This window comes from Cupressus sempervirens, chromosome 4, assembly GCF_028749045.1.
Source record: "Cupressus sempervirens isolate cs-2001-9-10 chromosome 4, ASM2874904v1, whole genome shotgun sequence".
NCBI lineage: Eukaryota > Viridiplantae > Streptophyta > Pinopsida > Cupressales > Cupressaceae > Cupressus > Cupressus sempervirens.
Genome location: NC_143121.1, coordinates 418,814,764 through 418,831,188, shown reverse-complemented (window position 1 = coordinate 418,831,188; position 16,425 = coordinate 418,814,764). Strand labels below are relative to the sequence as shown.

The 16,425-nt window shown below is 35.3% G+C and overlaps 1 protein-coding gene across 2 annotated transcripts in view; it reads left to right on the top strand.

Moving 5' to 3' along the window:
• Nucleotides 1-16,425, top strand: part of LOC149561828 (uncharacterized) — a 129,626-nt gene that overhangs the window by 100,533 nt on the left and 12,668 nt on the right. For both annotated transcript variants that reach the window (XM_089825366.1, XM_089825367.1), the window contains exons 5-6: nucleotides 11,977-12,036; nucleotides 12,249-12,318. In XM_089825366.1, the coding sequence (XP_089681492.1) occupies nucleotides 11,977-12,036; nucleotides 12,249-12,318 (130 nt within the window). The remainder of the gene's footprint in view (nucleotides 1-11,976; nucleotides 12,037-12,248; nucleotides 12,319-16,425) is intronic.

Genomic DNA, 16,425 nt, shown 5'->3' with positions numbered 1-16,425 from the left:
AAATATATACTTATTTATAATAATATTTATATTGATATTATGTTTGTTAAATATAAGTAATCAATAGATATATTGTAAGATTTTAATATAATTCCCTATGAATCTTTGTAATTGATTAAAACTTCCATAGTGCCACTATAGGAGTTGTGCTCATCCCTATATGAATGACTATGTGCCATTTTACGGTTTGATGTCATCTCTATAATGGCTAGATGGAATCTCATAGTGCCAATGTGAGAGTTTAGTGTAATCCTTGTATGAATAGCTATTGTGCTAGTGCGAGAGATTAGTACAACTCCATACGAATGGCTAGATGAGTAATAGATGAAATCTCATAGTGCCAGTGTGAGAGGCTAGTGCATTCCTCGTATGAATGGCTATCATGCCAGTTCAAGAGATTAGTACGACCCCGTATGAATGGCTAGATGAGTGATTAGTGGAATCTCATAATGCCAGTGTAGGATGCTAGATCCTTGTATGAATGGCTATTGTGCCAGTGCAAGAGATCAATATAACCCTGTATGAATGGCTAGATGACTATTAGATAATGGCCAGTATATTCTTATGATGTCAACATATGCTAATGTGATTATTCTTGGATAGAGGATGTCTCATCCAAGAAGAATCTTAAGGGGTCACTTTAGAGAAGATGATGGAATAACTAAGGGGTAAGAAACCCGATCTAGAGGACATCTTTAAGGTTTGGGGTTGAGATACAGAGTAGAATAGTATAGTTAGATTTGTCAATATTGTGATTTTCACATTTATGTTGTAGGTATTACATGTCCTAAGTTAACCATATTAGCGGAGACATTACAGTGGTATCAGAGCTATGATCTTGCCATCCTGTAGGGTAGAAGTGAATTGATCAATATATCATTTTATCTTATTCAATCATCAAACACGAGTCAATTATCAATCATGCTCAATCAATCACCAAATATTAAAAAGAATCATTCTATATTTACCGACCTTATTAGCATATAACCAATTAAAGTTGAACCACTCGTAGTATTCAATCAATTTATCTTCAACTCTTGGTTGTATCATTTAATTCGAACTTCGAGATGGAACAAAGTGGTGTAACAAGAATAAAGGATTCATTTGGATCTAACAAATCAAATGAAAATCATAATTTCTTGAGGACACGCAATTTTGGGAGGGTAGGACTGTGATACCCCCTGTAATAATGAGATCTAATGTTAAATCATGATTGATGTTCCTATTCATAATTGATGAAAAGTATACATGAATGGAATAAATATATAAATTGGTTATGTTAAATGGAAAATTTGTCTATATATATATATATATAATCAAAGACCAATAATAAAATATTAATTAATTAAGTAATATTAAACAACTAAGAATATACAAATACATTCATTATATACTATTATTCAAATAATATTAAAATTAATAAAAAAACCGCTAGGCGGTGGGAATAATATAAATGGTGGAACACATTATCCAACCCTTCGAAGGGTCATATCCTTGACAACTCACCAAATTGCCACTTTGACCCATTGATATATAATGAGTGGAAGATATCATGAATAGGCATCGAATAGGTTGGTCACATAATTGATAGCTCGAATACCAATTTGCGCACATGATGGGAGTTCCAAAGTGGGCAAAAGATGGGGAGATAATAATACAATCTACTTTAATATGCAACATTTATACAATGAACTAGCGTATCGCCATGGAGCAATGAACAAGGACCAAATATATTATTAATTGCAAAGGAAGTTAGATGAATAAGAAAAAACACATGCCATTCTCAAATAAGGTCAAGTAAGACAAAAAGAGAAACACGTACTCAACGTATACTTGGCAAGTGTGAGACCCAAGGCAGTCCCAAGGTAATAAATACATGAATACACCGATCCCACTATTGTGAGTATCTAAGGTATTTTATCTTCTATTTGTTAATTATTATATGATATATGACAATTATATGTGTGTGTGTGTGTATAAGTATTTGTTTATGTATAATATCATTTGAAATATATACTTACTAAAAATTAAAATGATATATAAATTGATATTATGTTTGTTAAATATAAGTAATTGATTGATATATTGTAAGATATTAGTATAATTCCTTATGAATTTATGTAATTGATTAAAACTTCCATAATGCTAGTGTAGGGGTTTTGCTCATCCTTGTATGAATGACTACATGCCAGTGTAGGGTATGAGGTTATCTCAATATGAATGGCTAGATGGATACTCATAGTGCCAGTGCGAGAGGTTAGTGCAATCCTTGTATGAATGGCTATTGTGCTAGTTTGTGAGATTAGTACAACCCCATATGAATGGTTAGATGAGTAATAGATGGACTCTCATAGTGCCAGTGCAAGAGGCTAGTGCAATCCTTGTATGACTGGCTATCGTGCCAGTGTGAGAGATTAGTACAACCTCGTATGAATGGCTAGATGAGTAAGAGATGGAAACGTACAGTGCCAATACGATTGGCTAGTGCAATCCTTGTATGAATGGCTATCATGCTAGTGCGAGAGATTAGTACGACCCCCTATGGATGGCTAGATGAGTAATAAATGGAATCTCGTAGTGCCAGTGCAAGAGGTTAGATCCTTATATGAATGACGATCATTGCAGTACAAGAGATCAGTATAACCCTAGATCAATGACTAGATGAGAATTAGATAATGGCCAGGATATTCTGATGATGTCAACATATGCATATGTGATTGGTCTTGGATAGAGGATGTCCCGTCCAAGAAGAACCTTAAGGGGTGCACTCCAGAAAAGACGCTAGACTAGCTAAGAGCTAGCAAACCTAATCTAGAGATGTCTTTAAGGTTTGGGATTAAGATAGAGGGTAGAATAGTATAGTGCGAGAGATCAATATAATACCACAACCGTATATGAATTGCTAGATGAGAATTAGATAATGGCCAAAATATTCTGATGATGTCAACATATACATATGTGATTGGTCTTGGATAGAGGATGTCCTGTCCAAGAACAACCTTAAGGGGTGCACTACAGAAAAGACGCTATAATATATAAGGGCTAATAAACCTAATTTAGAGATGTCTTTAAGGTTTGGGATTAAGATAGAGAGTAGAATAGTATAGTTAGATTTGTCATTATTATGATTCTCACATTTATGTTATCGGTATTACATATCCTAAGATAACCATATTAGCGGGGACATTACATTAGGACAAGATTGAACATACAGGCACTTATGATGGGCCACAACAACCCACCTTTCTGAGACCTAAGTTTGATGTCGCTAGTACTAAGATGAAGGCTGCACCATTCGCTGATGATGTGGTGGCCCATTATGTTGAGTGAGATGCTCTACCATAAGCTATTAAGCAAAATCTTAATTTCGATGGGTTCTTGACACAAAAGCGAGAGCACACTAGAGGTAGTCCCACACCTAAGAGATAGAGGCCTAGATAGACTGATCTAAGGGAGGCATCCAGTAAGATGACCTTGACTTACTTTCATGGTAGTAGGAAGGTTACTGTGAGAGCTTGGATACATAAGCTTGATACTTATCTTCGTGTCCCATGATTGAGGAGGACACCATTCGTATTTGGACGGGATAGCTCATGATTGGTGGTATCATGGTCTAGTTTCATTGCATCATGACCAGATAGTATTCTACCAGGATTTTGTTGATAAGCTGATAGAGAGATTTGATAGAAAGATCCTTGAGACTTATTTTAGAGAGCTGACATAGTTGAGACAGACAGAGGATCTTGAGGCATTCATTATTGAGTTTTAGCATTTATCTCTCATGGTGTACAACATTTCAGAGAGGAGACAGGTTATGCTATTTGTAGAGGGATTAGTTGAGCCTCTGAGAGGGTGAATTTTGTCTTTTGATCCACCTACCTTGCTGGAAGGTATGAAAAAAGAAAGAAACCTTATCGATGTCTACTCCACAAAGCAAGTTTGCTTCCAATCCTACTACTTCATCATATGATAATAGGGCAGCCCCTAAGAAAATGACAGATCTGATTCTAAGCGTCGTCTTAATGATCTAAGGAGAAGGAGACTATGTTTTTATTCTAGAGGTCCCTATGATGAAAAACATGATTGCCTTTGGAAGCCTAAGGGTAAAAACAAGATGATGCAGTGGTTCTATGATGAGGAAGAGAATTCTAATTTTTCAGAACAGCCAGGCGATATTGAACAAGAGACATGCGAGGCATTAGACAAAGATGATGAAGTAATTGATGATTCTAACCTCAAGGTGGTATACTTTTGTAGCTTGAGAAAGGAAGGTAAATTTAGGATGCGCGATCTCTTGGCAGGGCAGCATATTATAACTCTACTTGATATAGATGCTACTCACAACGTCATTGATTCATGTTTAGTCTCTAAGAGAGGGATTAAGACAGGGGAGTTTGAGGGCCTTAGAGTGCAGGTGGCTGATGGTTACACTCTTAAGTGTAACAATATGATTTCAAAGCTTCCCATGAAGCTGAATAACTATTCTTTTAAGGCAGATTTTTATGTGTAGACACAGGCAGCACTGATGGGTTCTATGGTATGAGCTGGTTACACACCATAGAGCACAATTATCTCACCACCAAGAAGATGGAGATGAGGTTCATCAAGGATGATAAAACTCACATCCGTAAGGCTATTACAAATATCAATTTGAAGTTGATTTCTTTCAGACAGATGCAGCGTCTTGTTGATCATGACACAATTGATTGGGCAGTACAGTGTAGGATGTTGCCTACATTTGATGGGACAGAAAAACCAGACTATGATTCAGATATACAGAAGCTTATAACTAAGCACTCTAAAGTGTTTAGTGACTTACCAGTTGGTAGGCCGGCTGATAGAAGGATAGAGCACAGTATTGAGCTAGAGGAGGACACTAGGCCCATTATGATCACTCCTTACTGGCACCCTAGGCGGCTAAAGGATGAGATAGAGAGAAGACCATTCAAGAGTTGCTTTCTACAGGACATAATAGGCCAAGTATGTGTCCTTAAATAAATAAAAATTACGGATATCGCAAAATGCATACAAACTCATGTGCATGCCAAAAACTGTAGTCCTATTATTGTTGATTGGAGAGTGAACATAGAACCAATACCGAAATTTTGCCCACATTTCCAATCTTGAATCAACAAGTCACTTCTATTATTTGTACCTGGGTCTTGAATCTTGTATTTAACCTCACCACCATCACTAAAAATAGGAAAAACTTCTTCATCGAATTCGAATAGTGGATTGTCAAAAGTCATATCAGTACCTACATCAAGCAAGGTATTATCAGTCAGCTGATTACTATCATAATCCTCATGCTCCACCAAAACATTTTTGTGCTCCAAGCTCCTTCTAGGGGACGATGTGCAAGTTCGAACTCGTCCTCGTCCTGAATGCTATCAAGCTCCGTCATTACCTAGCTGATCTTGTTGGCCATTTCTCTATTCTCCTGCTTTCTGAAATATATGGCTTCATATAGCTGATCATTTGCTTCAAGGAGTGTCTCTTGGACTCTTGGACACTTTATAGAGAAAACTTAGTGGAATCAAGCTCGCTGACCTCTTCCCTTAACTTCTGAGTCAGAGACAAAGTCTCATGAGCGATAATTTGTGGCAACATCCCTATTATGCATTGGGTGTGAATAAACTGTTTTAATTTTCAAGCTCCTCCATTACTTGGCTGATCTTGGTGGCCATTTCTCTATTCTCCCTCTCTCTGAAATGTTTGGCTTCATACAGCTTATCATTTGCTTCTGCCTCTAGCACACTTGGACACTTTAGTAAGCAAGCTTAGTGGAATCAAGTTCAATTGTGAGCTCACTAACTTCTTCCCTTAACTGCTTAGTCAGGGACAAAGTCTCATCTGCAAACTTGGTGGCAACATCCCTCTCATGCATCATGTGTGAGTAAGCTGTTTTAATTTCTCCCATAGAATTACTCATTGTTTGTATTCCAGTAAGAGAAACATGAAGCTCATTTTGTCCTCTTGATGCACTTTGGATTATTTTTTCAACTTGCCTGTTTTCCTTTCAAACTCGATAAAACTTGCACTTCATTTTCAGTGGATATCAAGAATTGTCTTTTCCAACCATGTTCAAACCAAGGTCACAAACTGCCATTATGTTGCATGTAAAAACCAGAACTAGACCCATACCTATCACCAATATCTTCAAAATTGTCCCAAATCATTTGTGCCTCTCCCTTATCACCCTCAACGATGCAGTGTGAATCTAAATCAATAGCATGCAATGACAAAATATACTGCTCATGATTGGTTGCCTCTGTGAATAAATTACTTTCCAACTCACAAGTACGTAAGTCATCATAAGCAACATTATTGGAATGAGATAGAACTTCATTACATTAGCTGATTGGGGAGGATCAACATACATTTCTCTGTCTTTAGCTTCAAATATCCACATATCTTCAGATTAACTTGTTTGCAATGCTAGAGACCTCTGTCCAAATTCATCTAGGGGTCTTAGGCTGTCACATTAAATTTTCTGATTTGTCTCCATTTGTAGGAACAGTCTCACCATCTTTTTGAAACCATGCAATATTCAAGTGAGAAAAACGTGACAACATAATGATGAAATACAATAATATCAAGGGAATTCATCTCTTCATCATGATTATCTATAATGATCTCCAAGTTTCCTAACTTAGAGGCTTGTGCAACCCATACCTATTTTCTCTATAGGACATTGTGCCATTGAAATGAAAGGAAAAATCAGCATTATTGTATCCTACAATTCCCACAGTTATATCAACTTCATTAGATAGCTCTATGTGTGCATTCAAACTACTTTTTCATTACATTCATTTTCAATATGTATAGATGCATGCACATCTACAGAAACATCTTGGAAGTCAGTCACATCTTTGTCATGAGGCAAGCTACCCTCTTCAACTTCTTGATTTCTCTCCTTTTCTCCACCCGCTCTTCTTTATTCAAGAGAAGCTTCAATTTTCTCTCAGCTTTTTTGAACACACTATTGACTAACCCACAAAGTCAGTAGTAGGAGCATGTTCTTGTTTTCAAACAACCAATATCATGGAAAAGATAGATGGGGTAAAATGTCATTACCATTTATACACATGACAGTAATAGTCTTCATAGCTGTAATAATCTCCTTATCATGTTTAGTGTTTTTGTCACCAAAAAATGATGAAACATATTGTAGATTAGGTCATGCATTCCCAATTCTACAAAAAGGTTGCTCAATTTGTTTTTACAAAAATATTCAGTATAACTCTTTGTGAATAAAGAATTTAGCTGGTGTCATCAAGATCTTGAAAGCTATCCACAATTAGATACAATCCCTCCATTGTATCCTCATCTCAAGGAACTTGTGGTGCCAATATCCTCATAATCTTACTTAAACATGGAGTAACCATTCATCTAATCCCATTATCTGAATGCCTTATCAAACTATGTTGCCTTAAGGAAGTCACATAAAGAACACAAACTTTTGTGGGGAGGAAATCCGTCATGAGCAACTATCTCTATACTGTCAAAAGATATAGTCTGGGGATTCGATTGGTAATGCATTAAGGTAAAAACCTGATTGTTCAATTTTGCTGTTTACTTCCATTTGATACAGTTTCAGTTGTCTAGAAGGGTTCAATTTGAGAAGTTGAAGGCTGTGCCTGAGGCCAAATTGTTGTGACCAAACTGCTATTGCTGGTAGCACTTATCAATTTTTGGGGAGCTCATGAATGTCGAATAGGACTGAAATTCCTTTGTAAAGTGTCATGCAAGCCAGAAACAGGCCGTACATGCCTAGGATACAGCTGTACCAGTCTGAAAGACATCTGCAGTGAGTTGTACCAAGTCTGTAATCACCTGAAAATAGGGCTGTACAAAGGGTTGTGCAGGCCTGTAAGTATTAAGAGGAGTGCTGTACAAGTCCACAACCATCTAGAGGGTGTTGTACAGGCTTGAAGGGTGTTGTACACGGTCTGAAACACTCCTAAGGTGAGACTTCAATGCTTTTGGAGGAATATTATTGCTGTTAATGCACTTAGGGCTCAACATTGTGACTGGAGCAGCAATATATGGCAATCCATTGCATTGTAATCATTGATTGAGTAAGCATAGAAAGATAAGATATCAGTAAAGTTCAGTATTAGAATATAAATTGATTTTCAATATTGCTGTCATTCTATAGACATTTTTGTGTTTGGTCAATTCAATATCCATTCTAAACAACTGCAAGATTAAAAAAAAGAAGTGAAACAAACTTCTACTCCGAGGGCATCCATTACAATCTTCAGATCTTGAACAGTGTAGAATTCCTCAAATGCCACAGACTTGAAAACACATGAAAGAGACCCACTGATCACAAGGAAACAAAGAAACTGATAAGATAAGATAAGATAAATATATAAATGTCCAACAAAAGACCATCAAAAGGTCCATGGGACTGAAAGATTACAGCAAGATATCTGACAACAACAGGACCACCAAACGGTGTCCGAGAAAAGTGAACAGCAAAAACAAGAAGAAGAAGAAAGATTCAGGGAATGGAAGCAACAAGGACTAGGAGTCCTTTCAAGGCAAAAAGAAGTCAGCCACTGAAGGAGGACTGCGGATGGATAGAACCTCTAGTCTGCTTCTGTGATCTCGTGGATGACTATGTCTGGGGTCTGACAGATCTGGAGTGACCACCAGATCTGGTAGAACTGAAGAAAACGTATACATAGAGGACTCAAATCAACATGACATGTTGACAAGCTCACTTGTTCCACAAACAATATCACCAAATATCAACCCTTTGGTTAGAGAGAGTGAAAGGAAGAACTCTGGTGACTTGTCAGCTCTGCAAGCACTTATACTTCCATATTTGCAAATTTGGTGGCATTGATAGGCCTGAAGGTTGTCAAATTGCGTGAATACTTATACTTTCATAGATGCAAATTTGGTCATTGATAGGTCTGAAGGTTGTCAAATTACATCAGTGGTCAGTGACAATGTAGTATAATGTGGGATAAAAAGTGTTATGAGAAATTGATGTTGTATTAAGTACAAGAGATAAAAGCCCCTTATATAAATTTACAAAGACGATGTTTCTAAAAGAAACACTCGTGAACTAAAGACAAAATAGAAAGCACCTAGTAAACTAAAGACTAACTAAGATGACCGTTAAAGAAACATTACAATATTCTAACACCCTTCCTTAATAGACATCGTGTAACTACCCTACAAAAGACTATACATGTCTTGTGGTCACAAATTCTTCAAAATGTTTTGTTGTTAAGCCTCCCTGGATTTCCAAAACATTAATGACCAAGAGTGGCCAAAATCTGTCTAGAAAAGGTAAAGAAGGTCTTGCCCTCTTCTTCAAAACGCTTTGCAACAAAAGACAACAACCTACCACTGACGATTCCATTGAAATGAGTCTACCACTATTCCCACCAGAATTTGCAAAACTTTTGACTAAAAATGAACACAAAAACATCGAACTTAATGTTGGATAAGAGCCCTGTCCTTCTAGACTGAGACATGGATTGATAATAACTGTCATGATTTTAAGGAAAAATTGACAAACCCATTAAACTACTGCAAATGAGTAGGATGCCCCAAAACAAACTACAAGATACCATGATTTGAAGTAAACGAAGCATCATTTTTCAAGGAAAATGGTAAAAACCCTAAAACAAGAATCTTTAATAGAATATCCCATGCAAACTTTGTGAATTACAAAAACTAGAAAAGGTTTTTGATGAGAAAAATTGGAAAACTAGACATGATTTTTAAGGTGAAAAATCAATCAATACAAAAAAATAGAATTCAAGTCTCAAATCACAGAATACAAAACTTTGTTTTTGAGGAAAAAAATAGTAAAACCCAACAAATAAAAAATTATTTAATCCTTGCAAACAATTTTTGAGGAAAATGTTATTAAAACCCCCAAGATATTGAAGGGAAAAAATTATGAAAATCTATCAGAACATTAAATTTTAAGGGAAAAATTTATAAAAACCCATTAGAAAAATTTCAAGGGAAAAGATTACGGAAACCCACTAGAGAAATCTTATTCCGACAAAATGTGAGATTTCGCATGGTAAGCAACATGCAACTCATAAAATTCACATGCAAGAACATGTAACTCACATGCAAGTACATGCAACCTTCGAAAATTAGAGGTTTTTGCTTAAACCACGAAATTGTGTGATCGAAAATTCAAAACCCTTGACCAAGCTTGCCATTTTCAACAAAAATCTTCAAAGACGAACCTCAAAATTTTCATAAAATACCTCCAATGATTTTTTATTTTAATAAACCAAATTTATGGAAAAACTTCCCAATTAGAAGAGGCTCAAATTTTCCTAATTTGCCAAATTTTATGAAATCCCATCGCCCTACTTTGATACCCTGTTATGGTAAATCGATTTATTAAATAGAGGATATGATAGCTCCTTACATAGATTTAAAAAGACGATGTCTATAAAAATAATAATTGTGGACAAAAGATGAAAATTGAAACTACCTATTCAACTAAAGACTAAGACAACCATTAAAGAAACATTACAACTAATAAACAGGAATGAACATCAACACACAGTTGGATAATTATGAATGAACTTCTCATCTATGTGGTTCTCTAATATGGATTGATTTGGCTTAGGTTTGCATTTCTTGAAGGCCCAAAGTGAATTTTGAATTAATCTTGAAAAAGTACACATGTAATTTTGAGGAAATGAGCAATTGGTAACAATCTTTCTTATTCCTTGTCATGGAAAAATTCTTATAGGTGCATATAAATAAGCCAAACCTTTGTAGTAGTCCAATTAAACAGAAAATATTGTTTTTTAACATACCTTAGTACAACCACTTGTGAGGGGGTGTCACATGAGAATGGATTTTTGTGTGGAAAAGATCATTAATCAAGACTCAAGACGTTGTAGTGTGCGCTTATATTTCTTGTTTGGAATGACATGTAGAGAGGTGTATCTTTATGTTTTCTTCCAAATTTTTGATATTTTAGGAGAGATAAATGACAAATGTGAAACTTTCCATTTTGAATGAGTTCATTTTTCCACTTTTATATTGTATCTTTGCATTCCGATCAAACAAGTGGTGGATTGTTGTTCATTGACCATCAACCATGCTTCTATTCACATATGAATATGATACATGAGGGTAATTACTTTGTTCACAAATCTTTCATACATCATCGGTTGTAGTTCTTGTTGTCATGAATTACATTTTGGTGGTTGATTCATTTTATTTGACAGCATGAAATTGATAAGTAGGAGGTATTTTCCACAACAAGTCAAATTATGATATTGCTATCAGGATTTAACTGTGTAGTTTTTGAGTCAAACGCGATGACCCATGTATCATGAGTAGTGATTCACATGTGAATCCATCTCTCATGAGAATAAATGGAACACTTAGCACTCATTGGATCTAGGTGATGCTCATAGAGGTGAAGCACCGGGACTTCCCAGGAGGTCACCCATCCTAGTGCTACTCCAGCTTGAATGCACTTAACTACGGAGTTTCCTCCATGGCTAAATCCACGTTGCTTGCAACCCCATTTGCAAAACCTTCACCAAGTGTTGTGCCTCATGAACCATTCATTAGAAAGCCCCGTACGTTCATCAATTGATAAGTAGGGGGTATTTTCCACAGCAAGCCAACCATGGAGGAAACTCCGTAGTTAAGCGCATAGGAGCTGGAGTAGTACTGGGAAGGGTGACCTCCCGGGAAGTCCCAGTGCTTCACCTCTGTGAGCATCACCTAGATCCAATGAGTGCTAAGTGTTCCATTTATTCTTGTGAGAGATGGATTCATGTGGGAATCACTACTCATGATGCATGGGTCATTGAGTTTGACTCAAAAACTACACAGTTAAATCCTGATAGCAATATCACAGCATGAAATTCCTTTTTTTACCTCATCAACATATTATATGGTATGCCCTCAAATGATCAATTTTGGTCCATTTGAGGAACTTGATGAATTTCATCTTGTCAGGTTGTTTCGTAAATATATTTTTGGGCAAGCCGATGAGGTTGAGCTGAAGTTTGTTCACAGGTACACCAATTTCCAAACTCATTTCCTGCTCATCAGCCTGTAAATTTTGATAGATTTCTTTAGAATGTACTATGGGTAATTGTTATCAGTATTTTTCTTCATTTTAATTTTTGAGGCCACCTCATCGGGCTCTTGGATGCTAAAAAAATGTGTATTTTTTGGGTTGGAAACATGATGTTTTTGTGTGACAGAATAACTATATTCTTGTACAGGAGAAATTATGAAGATCTGACACTATTAGGTATCATATTGAATCAAGAGGTCAGGAGGCTGTCAACACAGGTATACATATGTCAAGAATGAATTAATACATAACTGTAGCACTTGCATACATTTTTCAGATAAACTGCTGTCTGAACATATATATATATATATATATATATTTTTTTTTTTAAAAAAAATTTCTAGTGTTCTGCTTTACTTATAGAATTTGCCAGTTTGAAATATTAAAAGTGGCTTGGGGGATTCAATAACACAACTATATTTCTGTCATGTTAGGAATAATAATTATAAGATTTTTGTTAAAATGCTATTTATTTCAAGAAGACAGGTTCTTCCCTAGCAGAATTTTCTTGATATGATATTTGGCTAGTGTAGCTGATTATTTGTAAGAAAATAACCTTTCTTGATCCATGTGGAACACTAAAAATTCTCCTGGGATTACAGTTGTAGTCCAGGTCCATAAGTGTGATCCTTCATATATCTCACTGGCGTTCAACTCAGCATTTCACCTCAATCATTTAACGCTGCAGATTGTGATGTAAATTTTTATCTGCATGCATAATCATGGGATAAATACCCCATTCAAAGCAGCAGGAACAATAAAATCTCAGGTTCTTCAATAGTATCCGGCTCACCACTTCATTTCATGCATTTAAAGTTGTGGCCTGTGATGTAAATTTTTATATTCATGTATACAGTATAATCACTTGATAAATGCTATATTTAAAACAATAATGACAATAAACCCTAAATATTTTCTTAGTAACATAAAAGTATTCACTCATTGCGAGATTAATGGCAGAGGTACGTAATTGGATAAAGTCTACAACAAACAACTTAGATACATGATGCATCAATAGACACCTAGAGAATATAATAGCTGGAAACACAAGAAGACTACGGTATGAATAAATAGGTGATAGTCACATCCTCTTAATTATACACCAATATAAACAATAGGATAGTGTAGACTGCCCCATCACAGTACGTATCCCAATGTAAATTACTCAAAAGTATACCAAAATCAGTTAAGGCAATGGGGTTGTCACTATGGTTTTTGTTATTGATAATGTTTCTTTTTGGATAATGTTTCTTTTGTTGTCACTATGGTTTTTGTGTTTTGAGCCTTTGATACTATTTCGATATTCATCACAACTGAATAGAAGTAGCTCAATCACAGTATTTGATTCCAAAATCTTGCACTTAAAGATGACAATTATGATAGAAATCTGACAGTCTTAGATTCCAAATTCTGGCACTTTATAATGTCACTAATTTCAATACACTAAAAGTTGCTTTTTCAATAATGTTACTTTTTGAGCAACTCAAGTTAAACTATTAAATTATTCCATTAGCTCAAAAAGGGGACACAACATTTCACTTTTCTCAAAGATTGCTTCTTCTCAAGCGATGGTGATTCAGCCTATCAACTCCTCTTGACTGAACTACCATATGAGTACTAGGATTTCAAATCAAACTTGAAACAATATCCAATTCTTAAAACCTGTGTTACAATTGCCTTTTGTTGCACCAGGCTGGTATTGTCAAGAGTTGAATTCAAACTATACAGTATCTCTGCATGTATTGCAGAGAGAGAGAGAGAGAGAGAGAGAGAGAGAGAGAGAGAGAGAGAGAGATTCATCTTTATTTGGTTGGATTTAAAAAAGGATTGAAAATCATTTTCTTTCTTGCTATTTAAATCATTTTTCATCTTCACCCAATTTTGTGTGCTTGTCCTATGAAGCCATCATTTATGATTCCCACCCCTTTGTCTCTTCCTAAAGTTGCTTTGTTTGTCGATCCACAATTCCTTGCAATTTTTTTTTACTTGTGCAAAAATTTCGATTTGCAACTTTTGGCTTCCCAAGAAACTACTCTTCATGAAAATTCATTTCACCATCAAGCTCCCACTGTACTGAACAGGCTGAAGTGAACATCAAAGAGAGTGTATTGAACCCTTTCCTTACTTTTTGTATGTGCAATTATGGCCTTCATTGTAGAGTTGATGATCATATCTTTGTTTTTAATCAAATGCAGATATTTTGTTTTCATTTTTTCTGCTATATTATTCACTATCAAACCTACAAGAGTGGCTGTATGTTTAGTGCAAAGTAACAAGAATCAGAATCAGCAAAGGCTGAATCGAATTGCGAATCGGCCATGAATTGGCCACGAATCGACAAATTTAAAAATCCTTGAAATTTAGAGATTTTAACAATTTAAAACTTATTTCATGCACCCTTAATTGAATATAACTTAAACACACTATAACATCATCAAATAGAAGCTAACATACATAAATGATAAATCCATCACATACATAACTACATTACACATAAAATGTTAATTGTAGCTGAAGTAAATAGAAATCATAGGATCATAATGAGTCAAATCATAGAATGTATGTAAGATGAAGATCCATAAGACATCAAATCATAAATGTATGTAAGATGAAGATCCATGAAATAAATGTCTATTAGTATTTGTAAACAAAAAAAAAAACATTAAAAAAAGATGTGTTTTTATTAAAATTTGACTTGACTTTTTGCCTACCCGCATGGCCGATTTTTTGCGATTCACAAAGGTGATTTTGGCGATTTTTTCCATGAATCGGCGATTCATGCGATGAAATTGCTGATCTGTTTCACCAGTTCAAAAAAATGGGGAACTATGAATTGAATTGCCAAACCGGCGATTCAAGCGATTTCATGGCAATTCTCATTACTGTGGTTTAGTTTTGGAAATATTTTCTTTATTTGTTATGTCTATTTTCTTTATAAGCTAAAAGGAAGTCAGAAGTGGTTAATTCTTATTACGATAATAGATAAGCTTCCATTATTAGTTAATAGTTATCTATTTGTAATCTATTGTAAATATTAGAATGTTTCTAATATTAGTCTATAGTTATCTGTTAGCTTTCTTTAGCTTTTTTTTAGCTAGAATAGAATGTTTCTATTCTTTACGATTGTTTCGTAAGGAAACATTGCTTTATTCTTTTGTGTATATAGACCTCTAGGTCTCTGTTAATAATAAGCATTTAACAAATTACTTTGCAATATGGTATCAGAGCTAATACTCTAAATTTAAAAAAAAATTATTATAATTTCTTGGTTGAAATTATTGGCCTTTTATTTTCGAAATTATTTTTATGCATATTTGCTTCAAAAACCTCTAGTTTGACTAGGGTTTTCTGCCAAAAAAATTGCGCCATTTTATCTGTAACTCTTGCAATTTTTTCTAATCTACAAACTCACGCCCTTCTATTTGCAACTAGCGTGACTGTATTTTTTGAAAATTTAGGGTTATTCTCTACTGTTCACATGGAAGTTTGTTGGGTACCATTTCTTTGCAACTCACGCCCATATTTTTTTGCCACTCGCATCCAAATTTCTCTAAAAATCATGCGTCTCTTTTGTGGCCCATTTTTTTCCATTTTTTATAAAAGTGGTCATGTTTTGCCTATTTGGAGGTGTCTAGGTTTTCAACAAACCTTTATTGGTTATTCGTGTCCAGATTCTACAATTTTTTCTACAAATCTGCCATTTTCCTAAGCTTTTTTGCAGCCAGGGCCGTTTTTGTTTGAAACCCAAAAGTTCTGTGCTAGATAAATTTTTTTAATATACACTTGGAAGGGCTTTTCAAGAGCTCAATTGGGTTGTCCGTTATTTTTGGGTGCCTTGATTTTTGTGCCTTATTTTTGAGCTAGCAGATCCAAAATCCGACAACATATTCCTTCTGGGTTTTTTGAGCTCCCTTTTAGGCACCTCTTCATTTTTCGAGGTCTTCTATTTTTTCCCCTTGAAATATGTGCCTTCAGATATTTTCACGCTTTTTCACTGAAAAACGTGCTAACAATCTTCAAAGTTCAACAATCACCATTATGGCACGTGGAAACAGCAGATGCTAAACATTTTTGAATATCGCAACAACAATAAGGTGGTTTTGGGTCACAGTTGTCTTCTCAGTAGAGGTCCTCTTCTCCAACTTAAGAAGGTTGTAGGAAAAAGAATATTCAATGCAACTATTGCCACAAATATGGGCACATGAAGGTTGAATGTTGAAAGCGCTTAGCTGTCCTATCTAAGCAATCTGGTTTGCAACTCACAGTGAATAATGTGGAGCACACTGAGCAGACATAATTTTCCTTTTACGCCTTTTGACTGCTCT